The sequence below is a fragment of the Gorilla gorilla genome, chromosome 2 (assembly GCF_029281585.2).
Source record: "Gorilla gorilla gorilla isolate KB3781 chromosome 2, NHGRI_mGorGor1-v2.1_pri, whole genome shotgun sequence".
NCBI classification, from domain to species: Eukaryota; Metazoa; Chordata; class Mammalia; order Primates; family Hominidae; genus Gorilla; species Gorilla gorilla.
The window spans coordinates 22,746,805-22,768,530 of NC_086017.1; the positions used below are offsets into that span (position 1 = coordinate 22,746,805).

Genomic DNA, 21,726 nt, shown 5'->3' on the forward strand with positions numbered 1-21,726 from the left:
TGAGACAGGCCTCTCTGACATCCCAAGATAGTGCTTCCATGTGTCCCAGGAATGGCTCAAAAGCACCATCTCCCCCAGTCTAGAAGAAGAGAGAACAGGGGGCAGGGGGCAGACAGAGCAGGGAGCCAGCTCAGGCACTGGCTTTGAGGTGGCCAGGTCCCACTACGCCATTCATCACCCTAGTTTGACCTCCTGGGAAAACTGTCGTCTGCCCCTGGCTCCCCGGATGTGTGTCAGGAACCACCAGCCCAGGGGAGTTGGTGCCAGGCCAGCATCTGATGAGGCCAAATCCCAGTGGCCCAGGGAGTGGAAATAACGAGAAATCTCAGGTTGGACAGGAGCCTGCACGTTCCCCAGGCCAAGTGCTCAGCCTTCCTCCCCTTCCTCTTGCTATTTTTGGCTGTGCTAAGAATAGTCTGCTTTAAATACCCATCGCTCCTTGGATCTGCTCTCAGGATGGTCGACGGCACCCTTCCAGGACCCCCCTGGGGAGCAGCTACTCCATGAACCCAACTCATGCATCTCCCCAAGACCCCCAGACACAGCCCTGGGTCTGGCCTGCATCTGTCTGAGTTCCTTCCATCCAGGACACGGTTCTGGGTCTGGCCAGCAACTGCCCCTGAGCACTCCTACCCCCAGACATGGCCTCAGCTCTGGCCTGCATCCCCCACAAGACACAGCCCTGGGTCTCGCCTGTCTGCCTCTGCCCCCCACTGACACAACCGGTCATACCCCTGCTCAAAGGCATTTGTGTCCCACATCACCCCTAGGCCTGACATCCAAAGTTGGGCAGGGCATGGCCCAATATACCCTACTTGCTATGGCGGACTTCGGGGGGATGGGATGGAAGGGCCCGGGACTCAAGTTGGTTTGGCACAGAAAGCTCCCATTCTGCCCCTGCTCAGCCTGTGTCTGTTGCCATCCCCACCAGCAGTCCCAGGAGGGGCTGGGCCTCAGCGCACAGGCTGGCACCGTCCTAGCCACCGACCTTGTGTGGCAGCTTCCTATGCTCATAGGCCACATTGGACCTCAAGCTCCGTGCTTGGAAGGATGCAGCCACGCCCACCCGCCGAGGCCCAGCAAGCCACAGCTGCCCACCCTGAGGGGTCACCCATGGTACTCACTTGTTGAAGAGGTTCAGGCCGATGCGGTAGTGCCTCTTGCGGATGACATCGTTGCTAAAGGCAGGCGAGTCCCAGCTGTTGCGGGCCTCCTTGTGGTAGGTCTGCTTGCTGAGTGTCTGCTCCCGCAGGCTGTCACGGGACGACGACTCGGAGCTGCAGTTGATGGTATCGTTGGAGTTGGACGTGCTGTTGATGCTGTCATTGTCACCGTCTGAGTAGTCCGACTCAGACTTGCTCTGCCGGTTGGCTGAGCCATTGATGGCCAAGTGGCTGTCCAGGGGCCTGGGGGGCCGGGGCCGCAACTCAGGCTCCTCCCGGGGGAGGCTCTTGGGGGCGCCGCTGTGGGGACCATGCTTGGGGCTGCCCTGCTGCCCGCCAAGGCTGCGCTCGTAAGCACTCTGCCTCTTGAGTGACCCCCGCTCCGAGCGGTCACTAAGGTCCACAGAGCTGTCGCTGGGTGGCTCGATGGTGAGCAGCGGCAGATGCTCCACCCGCAGCCGCTGCTCCTGCCGCTCCAGTGACGGCGTGCTCCGGCAGCTCGTGTCCGTGTCAGCCTTGTCCTCTTTGTGGGCCAGGGCCCAGTAGTCTGGGGCTGCGCCCCCAGCCCGTAGCCGCAGGTCCGACTCGGTGCTGGACGGCCGGTCCCCCGCCTGCGAGAGGGGCAGAGGGGGCGACAGCTCCTCCTCATCGATGTACAGGGTGACATCACTGTACGAGGCCGTCATCTCGTCCAGTTTGCGGTGGTCCATGCTGTGCAGGGCTGTCTGGGGTTCAGTGTCCCGGGCCCGCGCCGCATCCAGGGCCGGTGCCTCCTCAGTGTGCAGGCTGCGGCAGTTGAGGGCATCGTCGATGGACTCGGCCAGTGATTTCACTTGCCTAGAGAAGGCGTCCTCCAGCTCGGTGATGGCGTCCGCAAAGTCACTGGAGGGGGCCGGAGACTTGAGGGTGGTCGGCTCGCTGAGGTCACCACACTCAGGGGGCACCAGGGCTCCCAGCTGGGAGCCGTCGTTAGTCACTGAGACCTGCTTCCCCTCGAAGTAGGAGCTGTGCACTTTCTCAGGCCCCTCAAAGGAGAACTGCATCCTCATGTTGGACAGCACAATCCGGCGTGACATGCGGTTCTCTGACATGGAGCTGCGCAAGCGCTCGAAGTTCTTGTTCATCTGGTACTGGCGAAACGCCGTCTGGATGGTGCGGGCCGCATGGCGGGTTACCAGGCGCCCCCCATACTTTCGTTCTAGCATCTCCACCTGCGGGTGGGAGAGGAGAATGAGAACTGCATGTAGGCACAGTGCGACATCTACCAAACTCCTTCCCACTTCCTAGCCACGTGGCTGTGCGACCTGGGAAGGTCCCAAAGTTGGTCAAAGCAACTGCTGAGGGATGCTGGTGGGCTTATGCACAATATAAGTCCCGAGGTCAAACTGGACAGAGAAGCACCAAGTTAAAATGAGTGCAACCATGTTTTTCCTCTCTCAGACCTCTTTTTTTTTTTTTTTTTTTTGAGACAGAGTCTCGCTCTGTTGCCTAGGCTGGAGTGCAATGGCACAATCTCGGTTCACTGCAACCTCCGCCTCCTGGGTTCAGACGATCCTCCTGCCTCAACCTCCCGAGTAGCTGGGATTACAGACACCCACCACCACGCCCAGCTAATTTTTGTATTTTTAGTAGAGATGGGGTTTCACCATGTTGGCCAGGCTGGTCTTGAACTCCTGACCTCAGGTGATCCACCCGCCTCGGCCTCCCAAAGTGCTGGGATTACAGGCGTGAGCCACCATGCAGGGCCTCAAAAACTTTAAAAGGCAGTGAGATACACTATGTTGAGTGTCCCCAGTGTCTTGGGTCACAGAAGCCCCTGGCCCTGGTGCATCTTGAGGTATGCCATCTAACAAAACCCATTTGGAGACCCTGGAAGAAGTATGCACAGTTCAAGAGATAGGCTAAAGATCCCAGCAAGGCCCACAGGCTTCTGGACTCATTTCCTTTCCACAGCATCAACCAGGCAGCTCTTGTGGCCAGAGGGGTCACTGAGCTTCAGGGAGACCTGTGGGGTTTGCTGCACTGAGAAGCAGGCTTTGAGGCCAGGTGCCTGAGTTCTAATCCAGGCTATGCCCCTTGGTAGCTGGGTGACCCAGAGTAAGCACTGAGCCCATGCAGTTCCTCGGTTTCCTCATCTATTAAATGGGGTAGTGCTGGGACCCGCCTCCTATGACTGTGGTGAGCCTGGGAGACAGAGGCCAAGGACTGGCACATGCCAAGCACGGGGGCAGCTGGGCTGGAAAGACCCTCAGCTGCATTCTGGGAAGGGATTTACAGTTCGTAAAGCCCCCAAGCTCCCTTGCTCTACAGATGGGCAAATTGTGGCCCAGAGGAGACTCAACACATACTCAAGAGGCCTTCAGGCTCCGGAGCTGGCTTTCCCTCATGAGCACCGCCATTCCTGATGGCTCGTCTGGCCTACACAGCTCGTTCCTGTGAGGGGTGAGCTACATGCAGGGAGAGGACGGGGTGAACCCTGGGTGCTTCAGTGGGACACACAGACCTCCTGAATTCCTGAGGCACCCGTGACCAAGGACGGCCCTGAGGGCCGCTCCCTGCACCTTGCTCCTGAGTGGACAATGAACACACTCCTGCGGCCAAGATAAGGAATTGGCTTCTCCGCCAAGCCAGGCCTCCTGGAGTGCTGGGGTGGCATGGGCATGTGATGTGGGGCTAGGAGCCAGGCAAAGCGTTGCACCTGCCTGTATGGTCCCAGACGCCACTACATGCTGGGCATCACATCACACCTGGAGGTGGAATGGGAGGCATGGAGGTCCTTGCCCTCGAGGAGCGAGGGGTCTGTCAAGGAGAGCAGGCAGCTGCAGGCGCAGAACTGAAATAATGCCAAACAGACGTCCAGCAAATCAAAGGCTGTGGCCTGCACCAGGGAGACTGGCTCAGGGCCATGCAGGGCCTTGCATGCCCATGCGTGCTGCCTGGCTCTGGGTGGTCCCAGCAGGCTGGGTGGAGGAGAAGAGCTGGTGGGGCTTGAGGGGAGCAGATCAAAATGACTTTTCCAATCCCAGGCCACAGTCTGTTTTCTCTCTCGCCCTGTTACTGAACACCATCCAAGAAATGACCTCACTTCCACAACTGTAAGCAGAAAGTTTCTATTTTTTGGGTTGTGAGTGGAGCTTAGAAAGCCCCCGGGGCCGATAAGAGGCCCAAGGCTGGGATCTAGGAAGCCTTTCTTCCCTCACTGTACTTTGTGGGCGGCACAAGCACGAGGACCTCCAGCTCAGGCCTAGAGCTCCCCGCAGGGCCTTCTCACCTGCTGGCTCCGGACCTTGCAGACCAGGCAGCCACCCTGTTTTCCTGAGACCTCCTGCCCAAACCTGTGTGTGTTGGGGGCGAAGGGACTTCAGGAAGGCAGCAATGGGCTCTGCGTTTGTTCACCAGAGCCCCTGGCAGTTCCTCCCCCAGGGGGACACACATGGACCTGGGGCTACTCTTCCTCGTCCCCAAACTTACTGTGGGTCATTCTTCTTTCTGGGATGGAACTATTGCCAGGCCCGGTCGAAGTTTCCTGGGACCCAGTGGAGGAGATTCTACTAACATGTGCTCATCTACTATGTGTGCTGGGGACCCCCACACCCTCATGCCACCTCACAGCAGCTTCTGCTCTCCCGAGGGGTTTCACTACCCCACTTCTCAGCAAGGACAAGACACTCAGCGGAGGGAAGATGCTCAGCGGAGGGAAGCCGCTGCCCCAGGGCACATGGTTCCTGGATAGAGGAGTCGACCCCGTGGCCAGGGCTCCCCCATCCGGCCCTCACTTGTCCCTTCAAGGGAAACTTCTGAGCAGTACAGAAGAGGAACCGGGAAGAATGCCCTTCAGCAAAGCAGAACTGTCACTTCTTGATGACACAGGGACAATACCTGAAACCCACTCAAGTTTCCTGCTTCAGGGACAGAAAGCCACTGGAGGGCACAGTGGGTCAGGGGCCAGAAGAGCACAGGAGACTAGCCCTTGGGCTCCTTTCACTAAAATGGACTCTGTGTTATCCAGACTTAAAACTCCTGGTGGAATCGGGCACCCTACTTTTTCATCTGGTGATTCCCATGCAATCTGTCCCATTCCCACTTTTGCTGAGCTTTCCAGGAAGCTCAGTGGACCATCAAATGCTCAGTGGCCCTTGATGTCGCCTCCTCCCTCTTACCTCTTTGGTACCTCTTCCAGGCCTTCCTTTCCATGTCACACACTCGGCAGCCTTTACATCAGCTGTTGCCTCTTCCTGGGACAGCCAGCTTTAATGCCTCCTTAGAGAGGTCTTCCCAACCAGCCTTACCCAATGCTATTGCCTCCCGTAGCTGCCCTATTTCTTTCCCCAATGTTTAGAATCCCTAGAGTTTGCATTACTTTCTGGAAGTCAACTGCCTCTGCATTGCTAACTTGCTCCTGTCCAGCTCCTGTGCCACAGTGGAGCTCAAGAGCAGGAGCCTCGCCTTGGTCATGGGCACCCAACACAGCGTCTGGTGCATAGTGGGCGTTCAGATAATATGCATGGAATGAAAATGAATAGCTGCAGTCCTATTAGGCCCACAGTAAGCATATAATTCTCTTCAAAGGCCTCTATTAAGTCCCAACCTTTCTCCTTTCTGTTTAAATGGCTCTGTTGCAGACATCTCTTACTATAAACCGTGGTCCACTTTGGATGTGGGCATCACGGATAAAGGAACAGAGGTTGCTCTGCCCTGTGTCGGTCCGGCCTAAGTTGCAAGGCAGCACCGACAGCCAGGTGAGGAAGGGGCTGATGGGGGCTTCCCTGTCAACAGAGTGGACGACCCCCAACCCCAGGCAGTATCTGCACCACTCCCTTAGGAAGTTGGGGCACACCAGGCCCAGAACTCTACTCCTTAAAGGACAAAAAGGGGAGCAACTTGAATCTATACTCCCAGCAAACACAAACAAAAAAAAAAACCCAAAAATTGTTTTTAAAGAAAAAGGATAACCAGGAAGATCTGGGAGCAAGCAGAGGGCGGGCGGGGCCACAGGATGGGTGTGGGTGGGAGTGAAGGCCAGGGGCTTCTGCAGCATGGAGTCTGGGAAGACGGGAAAGGGCCCTGGGGCCAGCAGGGGCAGAGGCAGCTGCCTGGGCATCTGGAGGAGCTGTCTAGAGCTCAGTGCCCAGGAGCTGGGGAGAGTCTGACAGCCCTCCCCAGCCTGCCCCTGCAAGCTTGCAGAACTGCTGCCTGGGAGCCCGGGTTCTCTTGAAGCCTCAAACTGCTAAGCGGCTTGTCCATGCACTGGCCCACTCACCCCCTCACTCATCCATCTGTTCAGTCACTCAGATCCTCATTCAAACACCTACTGTGCACCTGCACTTGGAGGGACCTGGAAGCGAGAGCTCTTGGCCTCCCCAGGGACCGCTCAGGGCCTCGCTCTTTCCTCTGCACCCCAGGATTCTCCTCTCCTGGCTCAACCCTGAGAGGCTACCTCTTGTCCTCCCTCAAGCCCAGCCCTAGGCACACTGTGGGTTTGGGCCACCTCTAAGGGCCAAGGCCCCTGGGGGAGGGGTGCAGTCTTCAGTGGGGGGATTTCCCACAGTAGCAGGGAGGTGTGAGCCAGGAGGAATAGAGCAAGCAGCCTCCCCTGGCTGGCTGCAGATGGGGTTCTTTCCAGAGCTTGTGATATTTATGCTGTCAACGGACCTCCCTCCCTCAGCCCTCTCCTGGGTCTTTAGAACCTCAGTGGCCGGCCACGTACCCAGTGTGTCCCGATGACACTGGGCCTCATGCTCAGACACCTATCATGGCCCCCCAGATCTGGGCCACGCGGGACATGGAACCCGGGCCATGGCAAAGGCCTCATGTGAAGACAACGCTCTGGAAGTCCCCAGAAGGAACGCCAGACAACCCAGGTCCTTCATACACGCCAGCCAGAGCCAGCTGGGGCAAGAGGCTCCTAAGAGCAGCTACGGGTGGAGCTGGAACTGAGGCAGAGCCCTCAGCCTTAGCCCACATGCACCCCAACTCAAGTCTATGGGAGAGATCTGCCACCATGCCTGGTGGGGGCACACATGGTGGGCAGAGCTGCCCTGCGCTTGCATGTGTGGCCTGAGGGGCTGTGCTCTCCTACCTGCTTGTCCTGCAGGTCCGAGGAGAGCTCATAGCTCTCGGAGAGTGAGCGTGAGCGCTTGATGGCCTCCTCCTCGGCCTGCTTGCGCAGGATGGAGGTCGAGTGCTGCAGCTTGGGCCTCCGCGTGCGCTGCTGTTGCCCCGGCGGCCCCGAGTACAGCCCATAGGCTCCCACTGACGTGTGCTCGTAGTGATCCGGGCTCAGGCTGGAACCGGGCACCAAGGGGCCCTGGGGGTAGGCTGAGGGGCTGTCCAGGGATGTGCCAGTCTCACTGCTGGGGGCCTCGCCCTCAACACTGCAGAGGAGAGAGAGGTGAGAAGCTTCTGGTAAGCGGGAAATCTGAACACGACGCCGGGCCGTGGGGCGTGACCCCATCATGCTCCTGGAGGAGCCCCCATGCCCGTTCTTCTCACACCCCATGGTTGAGTCCACATGTGCAGCTGGCAGGACCCTGCAAAACCCCTCCACTCAGCACCCCACCCACTCGGGTTCAGTTTCTCTGTGAAGTGCACCATCCTCTGACATCCCATATACCTTCCTCATTGATTTTGCTCACTGTCCATCACCCACATGCAAATGCCAGCTCCCTGAGGACAGCAGTTTTGGCCACTGGGTCGCTGATCACCCCCACAGCCCAGAGCAGTGCCTGGCACACAGCAGGTGCTCAGCAATTACTGACTCAGCGAGTTCTGTCGCCTTTTCTCCTACCACCTGCATTAAATACACCACTGATTTTAAACTTAAAAAAAAGGCTGGGCGCGGTGGCTCACACCTGTAATCCCAGCACTTTGGGAAGCCGAGGAGGGCAGATCACGAGGTCAGGAAATCGAGACCATCCTGGCTAACACGGCGAAACCCCGTCTCTACTAAAAAATACAAAAAATTAGCCGGGCGTGGTGGTGGTCGCCTGTAGTCCCAGCTACTCAGGAGGCTGAGGCAGGAGAATAGCATGAACCCGGGAAGCAGAGCTTGCAGTGAGCCAAGATTGAGCCACTGCACTCCAGCCTGGGCTATAGAGCAAGACTCCATCTCTAAAAAAAAAAAAAGAAAAGCCCCAATAATTAACAAAAGCGATTCTGTACTGTATGCCTACATGGGGCCAGCCCTTGTGCTGGTGTTTGCTGTGAGTGAACTGTACCCTCTACATTTGTGTGTTGAAGCCCTGGCCCCCACCTCAGCACGGGACTGTGTTTTGGAAACAGGGTCTTTGTGGACACTGGGGTGTCCTGATCCAGCCTGACTGGTGTCTTTGTAGTCAGAGGAGATGAGGCCATGGACGCGCACAGAGGGAGCAGCATGCGAGGACCTGAGAAGGAGAAGACCACCTGCAGGCCAAGGAGGGGGCCATGGGGGAACCCACCCTGCCTACGCCCTGATACCCGACTTCCAGCCTCCAGAATTGTGTGACAATAAATGTCTGTTGTCGAAGGCCCCCGTGTGTGGTGTGTGTCATGGCAAATTTGGAAACTCATACATTGCTGTATATACATTTTCTCTAAATCTTAAAAGCAGTCTACAAAGAGGAATCATCAACTCCCCTTTTTCAGGTGAGGAGACTGAGGCCTACAGGGGGTGCCAGGATGACCCAGGTAGGAAGTAGGTGAGTCAGAGTTCAAGCCCAAGTGGTGGGACCCTGAGACCTGGTGGTCCCCTCCGCCTCACCACCTCCTGTCCCCGCAACGTGCACACATTTCTCTGACGTCTCCAAGCACCATGGGGGAGCAGTGCCCCTGGTGGGGCCATGTGGGGCGGGCTGACGAGCTCATCCAGACTCGGAACTCGCAAGCCTTTTCACTGTGTGCAGACGCCGGTTTCCGCTGCAGGTGGCTTCTCAGTGTAGGACGAGCAGGGAAGGGAGAGAGTTATGTCACAGTTTCCAACACAACATCCAGTCACCCTGCCAGGTGCCCTGTCCCTGTCAGATCACTCAACCCTGGGCTAGAAGGACCCTGAAAGACCCTCTGCTCCCATGGGCCGGGGTGGAGGTCCCACTAGATGGGCACAGCAGAGAGATGGGCACACGGACCCCACGCAGCTGCGGTCCCCCTTCCTGGTGCCTCCTTCAGACCTCATTCAGACCCAGGGCAGTGGGTGCAGCCCTGTTCTGCTCTGCTTCTGTCTCTGCTGCTCCTCACGAGGCCTGCAGGACCCCAGCGCCCAGTGCAGAATGTGACTGTCTGCGGCTCCAGTGAAGCCTGGAGTGGGGGCCCCAGCAGGCGGCCTGGAGCAGAGGGCACAACCAGTGGCCCAGGTGGTAGGGAGTGACGGCCCTTTGCTGCCAATTCTGCCCTGAGCCAGGGCTGGGCTGCAGATCTCGGCACCTGCTTTCCAGCCTGCAGATTAGGACATGACTTCTGGCTCTGGCCTCCGGGGTCAGGCAGGGAATGCCCACCCCACTCCCCAGGAGCTGGGCCATGACAGAGGCGTCTTCCTGAGGAAGAACCTGAATGAACAGAGGGTCCCAGGGCCCTCTGTGGCTCTACCCTCATCAGATTGAGAATCAGGGCAGGCTGCCCCTCCCTTCAAGGTCCCAGTTTCCCTATCAGTAACACGGTGGGCTGGACTCAATGCCTTCAAGCCGTCTGAGGAACACCACCCTTCGAGATTCTCCACATCATGAGAGTCTCCCAACCACCTCCCCTACAGCCCCCACCCACAGCAGCCTCCTTTGGGCCTGGTGTGTGTGCCTTGGTAGGGGGCGAGGGGGAGAACAGGCAGATCTGAAAATCCTCCCATTCTATTGCTAAAGCTTTGAGCAGGGACTCGCAATAAACACTCACCAACCTAATCAACTGTACAAAGGAGCAAATGAGTCCCCATCTCAGACTTCAGGCCCCAGAGCCTCAGGTCGCAGGGGAGCGATGGCTTGGCCGGGAAGCCCATCCCACACTGTCTGATCCCAGAGCCCATGCCTCTGCTCCAGGCCTGTGCAGCTCCCTCTGTCTCGCCTCGTCTTTGCAGCCTGAGGGCACATCACACACGCCCCGGACTGGAAGCACTTCAGTCAGGTGCCAAATCTGTGCTTCCAGGCACAGATCACAGGGAACAACGGCTGGTCCTTAAACAGATGCAGCCGGGCCTCCACTCCTAAGAGGAGGATTCAAAACAATCTCATCACCCTAAGTTCACAGAAGCACAGAGACAGACAAGCGGTTTCCCTGCAGGTCCCTGGAGCTGAAGCAGGAAGCCCCTTGGTGGCCCACGGGCTGCTGCTGAGCTGCTGGGAGGCACCGTCAGGGAGGGGAGTGTGGGACCCTCACTGTGCTGCCCCTCTGACCCAGGATGGAGGAGCAATGTTCACCTCAAGTCTGAAGGAATTCCACCCTTCACCAAGCTCTTTCCAACCTGGCCTGAAACCACTGTGAGCAGGCAGAGCAGGGCATCCTTCCCTGATGGTTGGGGGTGAGTGAGGGCCCAGGCCTGCCTGAGAACTTGAGAGGGGCCTTTGTTCCCAGTTGGCCACGGTGTGGGGCAGAGGGTGTTGGGGAAAGAGATCAGGCGGCAGCCACTGAACTCAGAATGGGCAGGAGATGGGAGTGCCTGGCGCTGGTAGTTCAGGGTGGCTTTGGGCCCCGGGGCAGGGTATCTTTGGGGATAGGATTGCAATGGTGGTGGCCTGGGGCAGACTTTCTGGGCCTGTGGCAGCCCAGGATTCTGCTCTGGGCACTCCTGGGTTCCTGGCTGCCCTGGGTCAGCAGGTCCAGAACATGCTTGGGAGTGGCCGGGCCTCACTCTCCAGGAAGGGAAGGTCTGACAGTCAACCACAGTCTTCCCTTCCATCCCGGAGCCAGGGTCCTGGGGGTCATCAGTTTAGTCCCTCCCCCGACTCAAATGCCCCCATTCAATCTGTCACCAGGTCCTGTCGAGTCTATTGAATAGCATCAGCTTGTGCAATGTGGCAGCCCTTCCACACTCCAAAAAAATCCAACTTCAAACCATCCCAAAAGAAAGAAATGGCTGGGCCATCCTACTGCAACCAGTGTGGCACCACGGGATTCTTCAGCAAACGTGGACAAAAGTGAGCATAGTGTGGAATTTTCCACATAGCTATGAACCCACTTTGAGCCAGAGGACATCACCTCTTGATGGCCCCAATCAGCAACTACACAGTGCAGTATTAGACCCTAAAAAAGTGGCTTTTGTGAGTTTATCTGAACTGATAAACAAAAATATAATTTAAGTGAAAATACCCAGTATTGACAAGTACATGCAGCCATGGGCACTCTAGGACTCTGCTGCTAGGAGTATAAATCAGTACAGGAAGTTATCGAACTTAAATGATGTGGACGCTTGACTATTTTCTGGCTGAACTAGTAAAGATGTTTTGCTCTACAGCAACACTCTGGGCTCTCAGCCCCACCTTCCTGATTAGGACTCAGCTCTACCCAGTTTCTTCCTGGGGCAGGAAGAACTATCCTATGTCAACCTTTCCCTTTCTAGGGCAGAAATACAGATACCCTAGTGACAGAGCTTGGCTATAAAGTGATGGTCACATTTTACCAGCATACATGAGTCTCTAGGTGGGACTTTTGGGTTAGAGAACAGCCAGACTGGCTCCTGTATCCCTGCCCTGACCTCTTGAGCTCAGCTACTCGACATCTCACCACCCACTGTAGCTGCCTTGGGGATGTTTCTCCCAAAAACCCAGCCCATTGAACAGGACTGGTGAACACACCAGTGTGAGTCCTTAACTGCGCCCCTGAATTTATTCTCTCTCTCAGACACCTGGGCTACATGCAGACCAAGGAATGGGCCGAGGCACCTGTTCCAAGTCCCTGAATATTCCTGGCAGTTCAGAGTCTCTGGAACATTCTATGAGCGTTAGGTGGCTGCCGCCCAGCCCCTTTCCATAGATTTGTGCAAAGGAAATAAGACCAATGTGTGCAGCAGTACATACGAGGATGTCCACAGCAGTGTTGTTTCTGATTATAAACATCTGGAAATAACCTAAATGAGCATCGACAAGGGGATGATTGAAATTAATTCTGTATCCACACACTGGAAATAACATCAAGATGGGGGAAAGATCTAGTTTGATGGCTGTTCTTATGAAAAAGCCTTGGGGATTTTTTGTGGACTATAAGATGAATGTGAGCTGATGTCATGATGTGGCCGAGAAGCCAGTCACTAACATGAATAAAAAGTCAGGAGCAAAAATAGCCCTGCTGCCCACCACAGTTCTCAGACACAGCAGAAGGCAGGGTCTGGGGGCTGCACAGACAGTCCAGAGCCTGAGGGCAGGGACAGCAGACCTGGGACACCTCCATGCCCTACCCACTCCTCCCCGGCAGACATTGCTAATTGATCACAGACTCCCTCCTAAAGAGCTTGGATGAAGCCTCAGCCTCCTTCCAACCCAGCACTCCATACAACTGATCCCAGCTAGCATGTGAGATGGACTCTATTTGCCAAGGCCAAATAACAGTATGCCAGGAAGCAGTATAACAGTATGCTCCTATCAAGAGCTGGGGCTGTGCAGCCGGGAGGAAAGCAGCCTCGGGGAGATGATGTGATCCCCATCATCAAGCCTCTGACAGGCTGACAAGCCGAGGCTAGATATTTCTCCTGCAGGCAGAACTATGACTGCCAATACCCGACCTGATGAAGTACACTCTCATGTGGTTAGGGCTGCTTAGGAGGTGGTGAGTTCTCTGTCACTGGAGGTGTGCAAGCTGCGGCAGGTCAGACACCCGTCAGAGAGGTGGTACAAGGGACTCCAATCCTGGCTGGAAGCCTCTATCCCAGGGCCATATGACCTGTCTGAGTCTGCCATCTTTACACCGAGGTCTCAGCTTAATCCCACTTCCTCCACAAGGCCACCCTCACCCCACACACTCTTCCCCACCCCGGGGATCACCTGATCGCGTGTGCAGTCCATCTGCACCATGGGGGAGTCTTGCTCTGTGAGGGTGGGAGACAACTGCCCAAGCATCCCCCAAAGCCCTGGCCTCCAGCAAAGATGGGAATGGCCACGAGCGGGAGGCCTGCTCCTTCCCATGATATGAGTTCTGTATGTCCAGGATGCGCCCCTGTTGGTGGGACAGGCCAAGGACAGGGCCAGAGAGCACGTAAGGGCCTGGAGCTGCATGTGGATGCATCCACACTCTGCCCCAGAGCCCATCACGTGCTAAGGCACAGAGAGCCCTCCTTTCCCAGCCTGGGGACTCCAAGCTTTGGTCACTGAAAGGTGGCCAAGCTCTTCCCCCTTCTCCAGTTTTCCAAACATGTTTTCCTGTGATGGAAGTGGTATGTGGTGTTTTATGTGGGGACATGGCTGGGTGAAGCGCTAGATCCCTATAGGACAGTGTTGCAATGGACACCTCGCAGGAATAGAGATCACAACTTGAAGAGTTTCCTCCTGCTGCCCCGCCCCACCCAGCCTTTCTGCCAAGCAAGGGGCTAAGCAGGCTCCTGGGTGGAATTCTAGCTCTACTGCTTACCAGCTGTGTGACCACAGGAGGAATTAATGCTGTGCCTCAGGTTCCTTCCTCTAAAATGGGGGTAATTAGTGTATCTACTTCACAGGACTGTGAAGACTTAGTGGAGCTAATTAATACAGTGAGGTCCTTAAGAAAGTGCTTGGCTCTTAAAAAGCACTTTTCAATGGCTGTCTTGGGTTATTCTCTGATCTACAAGCCCCAGCAGCTGGAGGCAGGAAGGGCAGACAAGCCTAGTGCCCCAAGCCAGGGTCACCTGCCCTGCACCCTGCCTGCTGTTGGGACCCTCTCTGCGAGACACCCACCTCCAGGCTGGAGAGCCTGACCCCAGGGTGGAGGGAGACCTGGACCCAGACACCTTCCACTGGCCTGTTCCCTGGACTGGGGAGCTCATGGGGATGGGTGAGAAAGGCAGACAGTCCAACCCCAGCCCCTCAGCCCAGACCTGTTGGATGCCACGTCCCGACTCGCCAGGGAATGAGTCAGGACTGGGGGGCTGTGGCCTCTCAGCCACGGATGTCTCTAATTATGGCCTATGAAGTAATGAATGACTTTTCTCAAGAAAAATGTTAGCCAGGGGAGGTTCTGGGCACCAGTGAGGGTACAAGATGAAAGCAGTGACCCACTGTTCACCCCCAATATCGACAACGACAATGGTAGTAACAGCAAATGTCTATATGGCTAGTGATGTTCTAAGCTGTATATGGAACACATTCAGTGCTCTCAATACCCTGCAGGCACGGAAAGGTGGCACCCATCCCCAAGGGCATATGGGCAGCTTGGCCAGGGAGCCCAAACACTTGCCCATTGTGTTTATGCAACTTCTTACGGAGGGGGCAAACACACATGTATGTACACACATATACATACGCAAACACAAGTATACATGGGTCTGAATTATACAGCAGCAACTTCTCCACAAACCTGCCAGGTACAAGATGCCGTGGGGGGTGTGTTTAAAATACATGACCTGTAACTCAACCACCATCGCTGGGAGGTAGCTAGGACTGCTCCCTTCTGCAGATGACAAACTCAGGGATGGAAGAGTTGAGTCACCAAGTCAAGGTTGTGAGTATAAGACAGAGTTGTGTGGGACCTGACCCCATACCATGCCTCTCCTGCCCAGCTGCTCAGGGGAAAAGCATGCTGCTGGCAGCTTGGACACGGCTTGGTCCAGAGCCTAGGGGTCCTGGGGTTGTGCACAGTTATGAGATAAATCAGAGAAATAAGCCTAGCCACGTGTGGCCGGAGGGTGGACACATCACATGGCAAAGCCACCCTCTTCAGAGTGGGCTGGGCCCATGCTAGAGGAAGCAGGCAATCTTGAAAGCCTGTCTGTGGTTAAATGTCCATGCCAGCAGCCTCAGGCCAGACTCCTGGCAGTCTGCACAGGCCAGAGCAAAACAGCCTCCTGAAGTACGTATGCCCATCACGCCTCCAGGCCTCATGGCTTCCCCTATACTCTGCTTTCAGGGTTTCTGATTTCCAGAAAGGGAGCCTAGACTGGGCAGGCACAATTCATTTCCAGCCCTCACAAGCTCCCTCTTGGGGCTTTCTGTGGCTCTTCTCTGCCTAGGCCACATTAACCAAGGTTAGTCACCCAGAGGAAGGAAGGGGATGGTCTTGTTCTGCACCGGGCTATCTTCACCTCTATGCCCCCGTCTCGGGGAGGGATGGGACACAGCCAGGCAGGGTCTGGGGGGCAGGTGGGGGCACATCCTCTGAGCAAGAGCAGGGATGGCACAGCTGGAGAGGGGCGGCCGCCACCCCTGCCAGGTCTCTGCAGGGTGGTCCTAATGCAGAGAGAACAGGCAGGTTTGTGAGGCCAGGGGCAGGAGCTTCAGACAGCTAGCAGTTTTGAACAGTTCAGCAATTTAAGAAGGGGCTGCTTTAAGGGCAAGTGCAGGTGTTCAAGCAGGGTCTGGAAAAATCAGTCTTTCTGGGCTGATGTGGCTGGGGGTGGGTCACCCACACGTATGCTCACCCACTATGCCACTATGCGACGGGGGAGCCCAGCACAAGCTAAGTACACAGATTTCACCCCTGCAACAAGCCTGTCAAGAAAGCACTGCTCTTCCCATTCTCCAGATGAGAAAATGGAGGCTCAAGAAGGGCCCACTGTGATCCTTGCCCAGGACTGCAGACCACAGAGCAGAGCCAAGATTCAAATCCATGTCATTCTTCTAGTCCTTCCCATTCTGGAATGTTCTCGGGACTGCAGTCCCCAAGAGCTAGCCTGGCCCCAAGGAGCAGAATGCAAGGATACAAAGAAATGGACCTCAAAGGAAAACCGAGTGTGCAAAGAAGGGACATAAAGTTGGCCAGCTGTGGTGGCTCACGCCTGCAATCCTAGCACTTTGGGAGGCCGAGGTGGGACACTGCTTGAGGCCAGGAGTTTGACATCAGTTTGAGAAACGTAGCAAGACCCTGTCTCCACAAAACATTTTTTTAAAATATTAGCTGGGCATGATGGCAAGTGTCTATACTCCCGGTGCTTTGGGAGGCCAGGGCAGGAGGATCACTTGAGGCCAGGAGTTGAAGACCAGCCTGGATAACATAATGAGACTCCATCTCTACACATTTTTTTTTTTTTTTTTTGATACGGAGTCTCACTCTGTTGTCCAGGCTGGAGTGCAGTGGCGTGATCTCGGCTCACCGCAAGCTTTGCCCCCGGGGTTCATGCCATTCTCCTGCCTCAGCCTCCCAAGTAGCTGGGACTACAGGCACCCACCACCACGCCTGGCTAATTTTTTTTTGTATTTTTAGCAGAGACGGGGTTTCATAGTGTTCACCAGGATGGTCTCGATCTCCTGACCTTGTGATCCACCTGTCTTGGCCTCCCAAAATGCTGAGATTACAGGTGTGAGCCACTGCGCCCGGCCAAAAAAATTTTTTAAATAGCTGGGAGCAGTGTCTCGTGCCTGTAGTCCTGGCTACTCAGGAGGCTGGGACAGGAGGATCCCTTGAGCACAAGGAGTTCAAGGCTGCAGTTAGCTATGCTGACATGACTGTACTCCAGCCTGGGCCACAGAACAAGACCCTGACTCTAAAAAACTTTTAAAAAATTATAATAAAAGGGCTGGGCATGGCGGCTAATGCTTGTAATCCCAGTACTTTAGGAGGCCGAGGAGGATGGATCACTTGAGCCCAGGTGTTCGAGACTGGCCTGGCCAACATGGTTAAACTCTGTCTCTACTAAAAATACAAAAAATAGCTGGGTGTGGTGGCGCAAGCATGTAATCCCAGCTACTCGGGAGGCTAAGGCGCGAGAACTGCTTAAACCCGGGAGGCGGAGGTTGCAGTGAGCTGAGATTGCACCACTGGGCAACAGAGTGAAACTCGGAGTGTACTCCAGCTGGGCAACAAAGTGAACCTCTATCTCAAAAAAAAAAAAAAAAAATTAGAATAAAAGAAGAGACATAGAGCTGGTGTAGCCAGCAAGACAGGAACAGTCAGGGCTTTCCCAGGGGAGGCTGTTCTAGTGCCGGTCAGCCATACCCACTTCTCTGGTCTTGAGGGGAGGCAGCATCCCCACTGATGCCTAAAGCCTTACAGCCTGGCACACAGTTCTAGGAGAATGATGCCTGGCTGTTGACCAAAAGGACTTATGGACTCCTGAGGTCCTTCCTAGGGAGCAGTAGGGTGAGGACCTCCTAGATGAGGCCCAGCAATGCTGGTCGCCTCCCCTGGCAGGCAGGGTTCGGAAGAACATGACCTGGTGGTGAGGAAGAGGGGTGAGGTCGCAGCACCCCCAGTGGAAACCTAGGGAGGGTGGACAGAGAGGGAACGAGTGAGCCCTGGAGGAGCACACATAATGGGCACAGATGTTGAGTCCCGTGCTCAGAGCCTCCAGACGCTGCCAAGGTCTGGGACGGAGGGGCTGGTGGAGATGGAGCCCTCACATGGAAAGATTTAGAGCGAGAGTCTGCAGGAAGCACTGGCACAAAGTGACGGCCACCTAAACATCCCATGTGACTTCCGCTGGCTAACCAGGAGCACCATATCTAAAACGGGACAATACAGAAGTCACCCCTACAGGGCGTGGTGGGAGAAGGTGGGGGTCAGGAGGGTTTCTGCGTTTACCCAGTTCCCAGGTTTGGAGAAATGAGGATATCCAGGAATTGCAGAGGAACCCAAGAAACCGGACATCCCACTGTCCAGGCACTGCCCCTTTGAGGCCTAGTAGACAGCCCAACCTCAGGCTCCAAACTGAGCTCCCCACACCAGGCCAGCTCCCCACAGCCTTCCCATCTCAGCGGGGTGCAGATGGGGTCCTTGGAGCTGCTCACTGAGCGTCACTCTTGGCAACTCTTTCTCAGACCCTCCTCCCCATCAGTCAGCACATCGGGCTGCTCCGCCTTCAACACAGAGCCCGCATCTGCCAGCCTGTGTGGCCCTCATCTTTTCCCTGTGTGACTGCCACGGCCTCTCCAGGCTCTTCTAGCCTCACACGCCACCCCACCCCGCCCCTCTCCACCCAGCAACTGAGGTCCTGTTAAAAACACAACCCTGACCACATTCTCCTCTCACTTGGCGGGATTTAGAGCCCAAGTCCTCACATTGACCCAGGAGACTCTGCAGGACCCAGCCATTCCTCCTGCCACCCTCCTCTGAACCCCCTGGCCACTCCAGCCCAGCCCCCTGGCCTCCTGGCTGTTCCTCTCCGCTCTGGCACGCTCTCACCCCAAGACCGGTGCAGGTGCTGTTCCCACTGCTCAGAGCGGACTTCCCCCAGGCTGCCTGGCTCCCTCCCTCACTCCATCCAGGTCTCTGAAGATAACTGGAGGGATGTGGCTGAGAAGGAAGAGGAGAAGATGGGGAGGTGGCAGAAGAGGGATGAGGGCTCCAAGAAGGCATGTGGTTTGAGCTGGAAGAGACCTGAGCATATCTGAATGGTGACAGGCAGCGACCCTGGCCGGAGGAAGAGGTCGGGCTCGTGGGTGGGCACACCACCGGAGGCAGAAATCCTCCTCTGGGGCCTCACTGTTCTCTGAGGGGCAGGAAGGGAGGCCAGTCAGCTGCTGATAGGGCCTGATCCTTCATCCCCTCAGTAAGGTGGGGCTCAGCCAGGGACAGTTTCAGGAAGCTAGGTCTGAACTGAGCAAGCCAGGGGGAAACAGAGAATGTCTCCCACCCTGTGCCTGGCTGCAGGGAGCACACCCATAGCGCTGTCTCCATGCCTCTCGGTCTCCGTGGGCCGTAGACAGACCTGTCCAATGGCCCATCAGAGCCTGGAACTGCCGGGGCAGCCCGACCCAATCCGCGAGGGACACTGAGGCTGATTGTCCGGTTGCCTCCAGAGAAGAGGAGCCTGGGTGGAGACCGGCCTCACTGACATGCCCCCGCCCTGGCCTCAGGCCTGCCCTGCTGAGGCCCGATAAGGCCCGGCCCAGGTCCGCCTCAGGCTGCAGCATTATCTTTAACGACTGTCACCCAGACCTCCAGAAGTGGCTTTTATATATGTAGAAAAATATAGGACTCGAACAATGAACTTTTCAAAGCGGGAGGCTATTTTTAGAGCTTTGCTGACTGATCCAACATTCAGCATCTCCCTATGTGTCAGCAGCTGCTGGCGAGATGGGCAGACGGCATGAGGAGTCGGGCAGCAGTCAGCGTACCGGGGGCTTCTCAGGCCACCCAACCATACGAAGGAAGATGCAGTTTTTCACACTGCCCCTGCCCTCTGGTCCCAAGTGCTCTGTACAGCTCCATCAGGCACCTACCACCCTAATGTTGTCATGACAGGAGTGACAGTAACATTATGGGCTAGATTCCAATACTTGAGTTGGAACCCCAACTTCTCTGAGCCTTGGTTTCCTACCTGCACAGTGGGGGCAAGGCCGCCCCTTCACAGCATCACAGTGGAGTCAGTGTGAGTGTTCCAGGAAGCCCCATGCCCTAATGCCATGCCTAATTAGAGGGTAATTATTTCAGGAGAGACCTCTGGTCCTCAGACATGGCTTGTGCTCATCAGCGCGTAGTCGGGTGGGGGACAGAAAGAAAGGTCTCCGTGTTCTGTGAACCCAGGGCCACACAGCCAAGGCAGCCCTTGTCCTGTCAAAGGCAGTCTTTCCGGCCCCAGGGAGGTGATGGCTCCAGCCTCCCCAGCCCAGGCCTCGCTCCCAAACATAAAGAGTACCGTCAGCCTGCAGGGGCCAGGCCACCCTCCATGGCTGCTGTGAGACCCTCTCACTCAAAGAGCCCAGGAACCTGAGTGGGTTTTGGAGATGAGAATGCAGGTTCCAGGAGACAGGCTGGGGATGAGAGGGCAGCCCCTAGAACCTGGAATCAGATCTCCCTGCCCCCTCACAGCTTCAGGGGCTCGCATGGGAAAGAGCCCGAGGGCCTTGGTGGCTGTGGATCAATGGCAGTGTGGAGCCCAGGGCTGGGAGAGGCCCTGGGGCACGTGGATGGCAGCACAGGGTGTCTGATGGGGGCTGCGTGGCAAACATGGGGGAGAGGGGTTCCCCTCAGCAGGAGGGAAGGAAAAGAGGGATTTGCAGGGGCCATCTCCCCAGATCTCCGCTGTCTATCACACCAAGTTAGGTTTCCTCACAGCACGGCTCCATATCTGACTCCATCTTTTATCCCGCTTTTTTATTTCTGTCTCTCCCCTTGAGGAGGTCAGCTCGGGAAGGGCAGTGTCTGTCTGTTTTCCTCACTGAAGTTTCCACAGTGCCTAAATAGGGCTGGGCACACGGCAGGTGCTCAGTCTGAATCTGCTCAATGAATGAATGATGCTGCTAGTGACTTGGGGACCTGCACAACCCTGGGAGTAGATGCCAGCACTCCTAACACAAAGGGGTCAGGACAGGATGCCCCGCAGTCAGGATGGAAAGCCACAGAGTGGGGCAGAACGGGTCCCCAGTGCCAAGGCACAGCTGGCTGGCTGTCTTCTTCTCCCGCAACTCCACAGGCCAACGGCAGGGCTGCTGCTCTCTCATTTACAGGTGGGGGCACCGAAGCCTGGAGAGAACAGGGGCTCAACAGTCACACAGCTGATGCGCAGCCCAGCATGGCAGAGCCCCGTGACTCTGGAGCTGTGTCCACAGCCCTCCTCTGCTCTGCAGCTGGGTTGTGGAGACACCAAACGACTATGGAAACCGTGAGTTTCTCCACCGTACAGACACATGCTCACTGTGCTGAAAACACTGTCCTGCAGGCCTCAAGTCACCAAGGAACTTGAACTACCAAGATCAGCCCCACCCCTTGAGAATGCCCTGGGCTCAGCTGTCTGTGTGTTGCTTCTGCCCTGTGCCTACCCCACCCTCCCACAGTCCCAGGAGGCCCGCTGGGCTGGGCCGGGCACTGGCGGGGCCTCAGAAAGGAAGCAGGGGGCAGACTGGCTCCACAGGCTGGCAACCTGCACTTTCACTTGGGCCGAGAGCCAGCTGGCAGGGGGGCTGTGAGGCTCTGGATGGGGGGCCGATGCCAACACCCTGCAATCAACCCCAGCCAGGGCCTCTGCCTGGTGAGGTGTCACTACAACAGGCATCACTATCAGTGCCACAGAGGGGCCCCAATCTGCCCGAGGATCTCACCACACATGCTGGGGACTAGAGCACCAAACCAGGGTAACAGGCCTAAAACAGGAAAAGTCAACCCCTAATGCCAATCCTGCAGCCAACCCCAGGACAGGCAGCCTTTAAAGAGAGGGGCTGGGCAAAGCCCTTTATTCTCCCGAGCGCCATCGGGCCAGGGCCAAGGTGAGGATGAGGCCCATCCCTCAGGGACCCTCGGCCTTGCCCCTGGGAGAGTTGGTCAGGAGACCTGGCACCTGCCCAGCTGCTCCCCATAAGGAGACCTTGGACTGCACAGAGCTCTCTGGAAGACAGATTCTGTGTGGGGGGTTCACGAGGTCTCCAATACAGACTGGCAGCCCCTGGCCCAACTTGGTCCACAAAACATGCTCTCTGTGGCCCAAACAGTGTTTCGAAAACTAGAACGAATCACTAACATTTCAGCAACTTAAGATTTTATATGAAAATCTAAGTTTCTGACTCATCTTGGGGACCTGACCACCTGGGGCCCATATTCCCACTTGATA

At 56.4% G+C, this 21,726-nt stretch overlaps 1 protein-coding gene across 12 annotated transcripts in view; it reads right to left on the reverse strand.

Moving 5' to 3' along the window:
* IQSEC1 (IQ motif and Sec7 domain ArfGEF 1) overlaps nucleotides 1-21,726 on the reverse strand; it is a 386,075-nt gene that overhangs the window by 37,017 nt on the left and 327,332 nt on the right. For 11 of the 12 annotated variants that reach the window (XM_055381037.2, XM_055381038.2, XM_055381041.2 and 8 more), the window contains 2 exons: nucleotides 7,243-7,537; nucleotides 1,125-2,374 (listed from right to left, as the gene is read on the reverse strand). In XM_055381037.2, the coding sequence (XP_055237012.2) occupies nucleotides 1,125-2,374; nucleotides 7,243-7,537 (1,545 nt within the window). Of the gene's footprint in view, nucleotides 1-1,124; nucleotides 2,375-7,242; nucleotides 7,538-8,415; nucleotides 8,576-21,726 lie in introns of those variants that run through there. The other variant, XM_031009085.3, reaches the window with a different exon arrangement.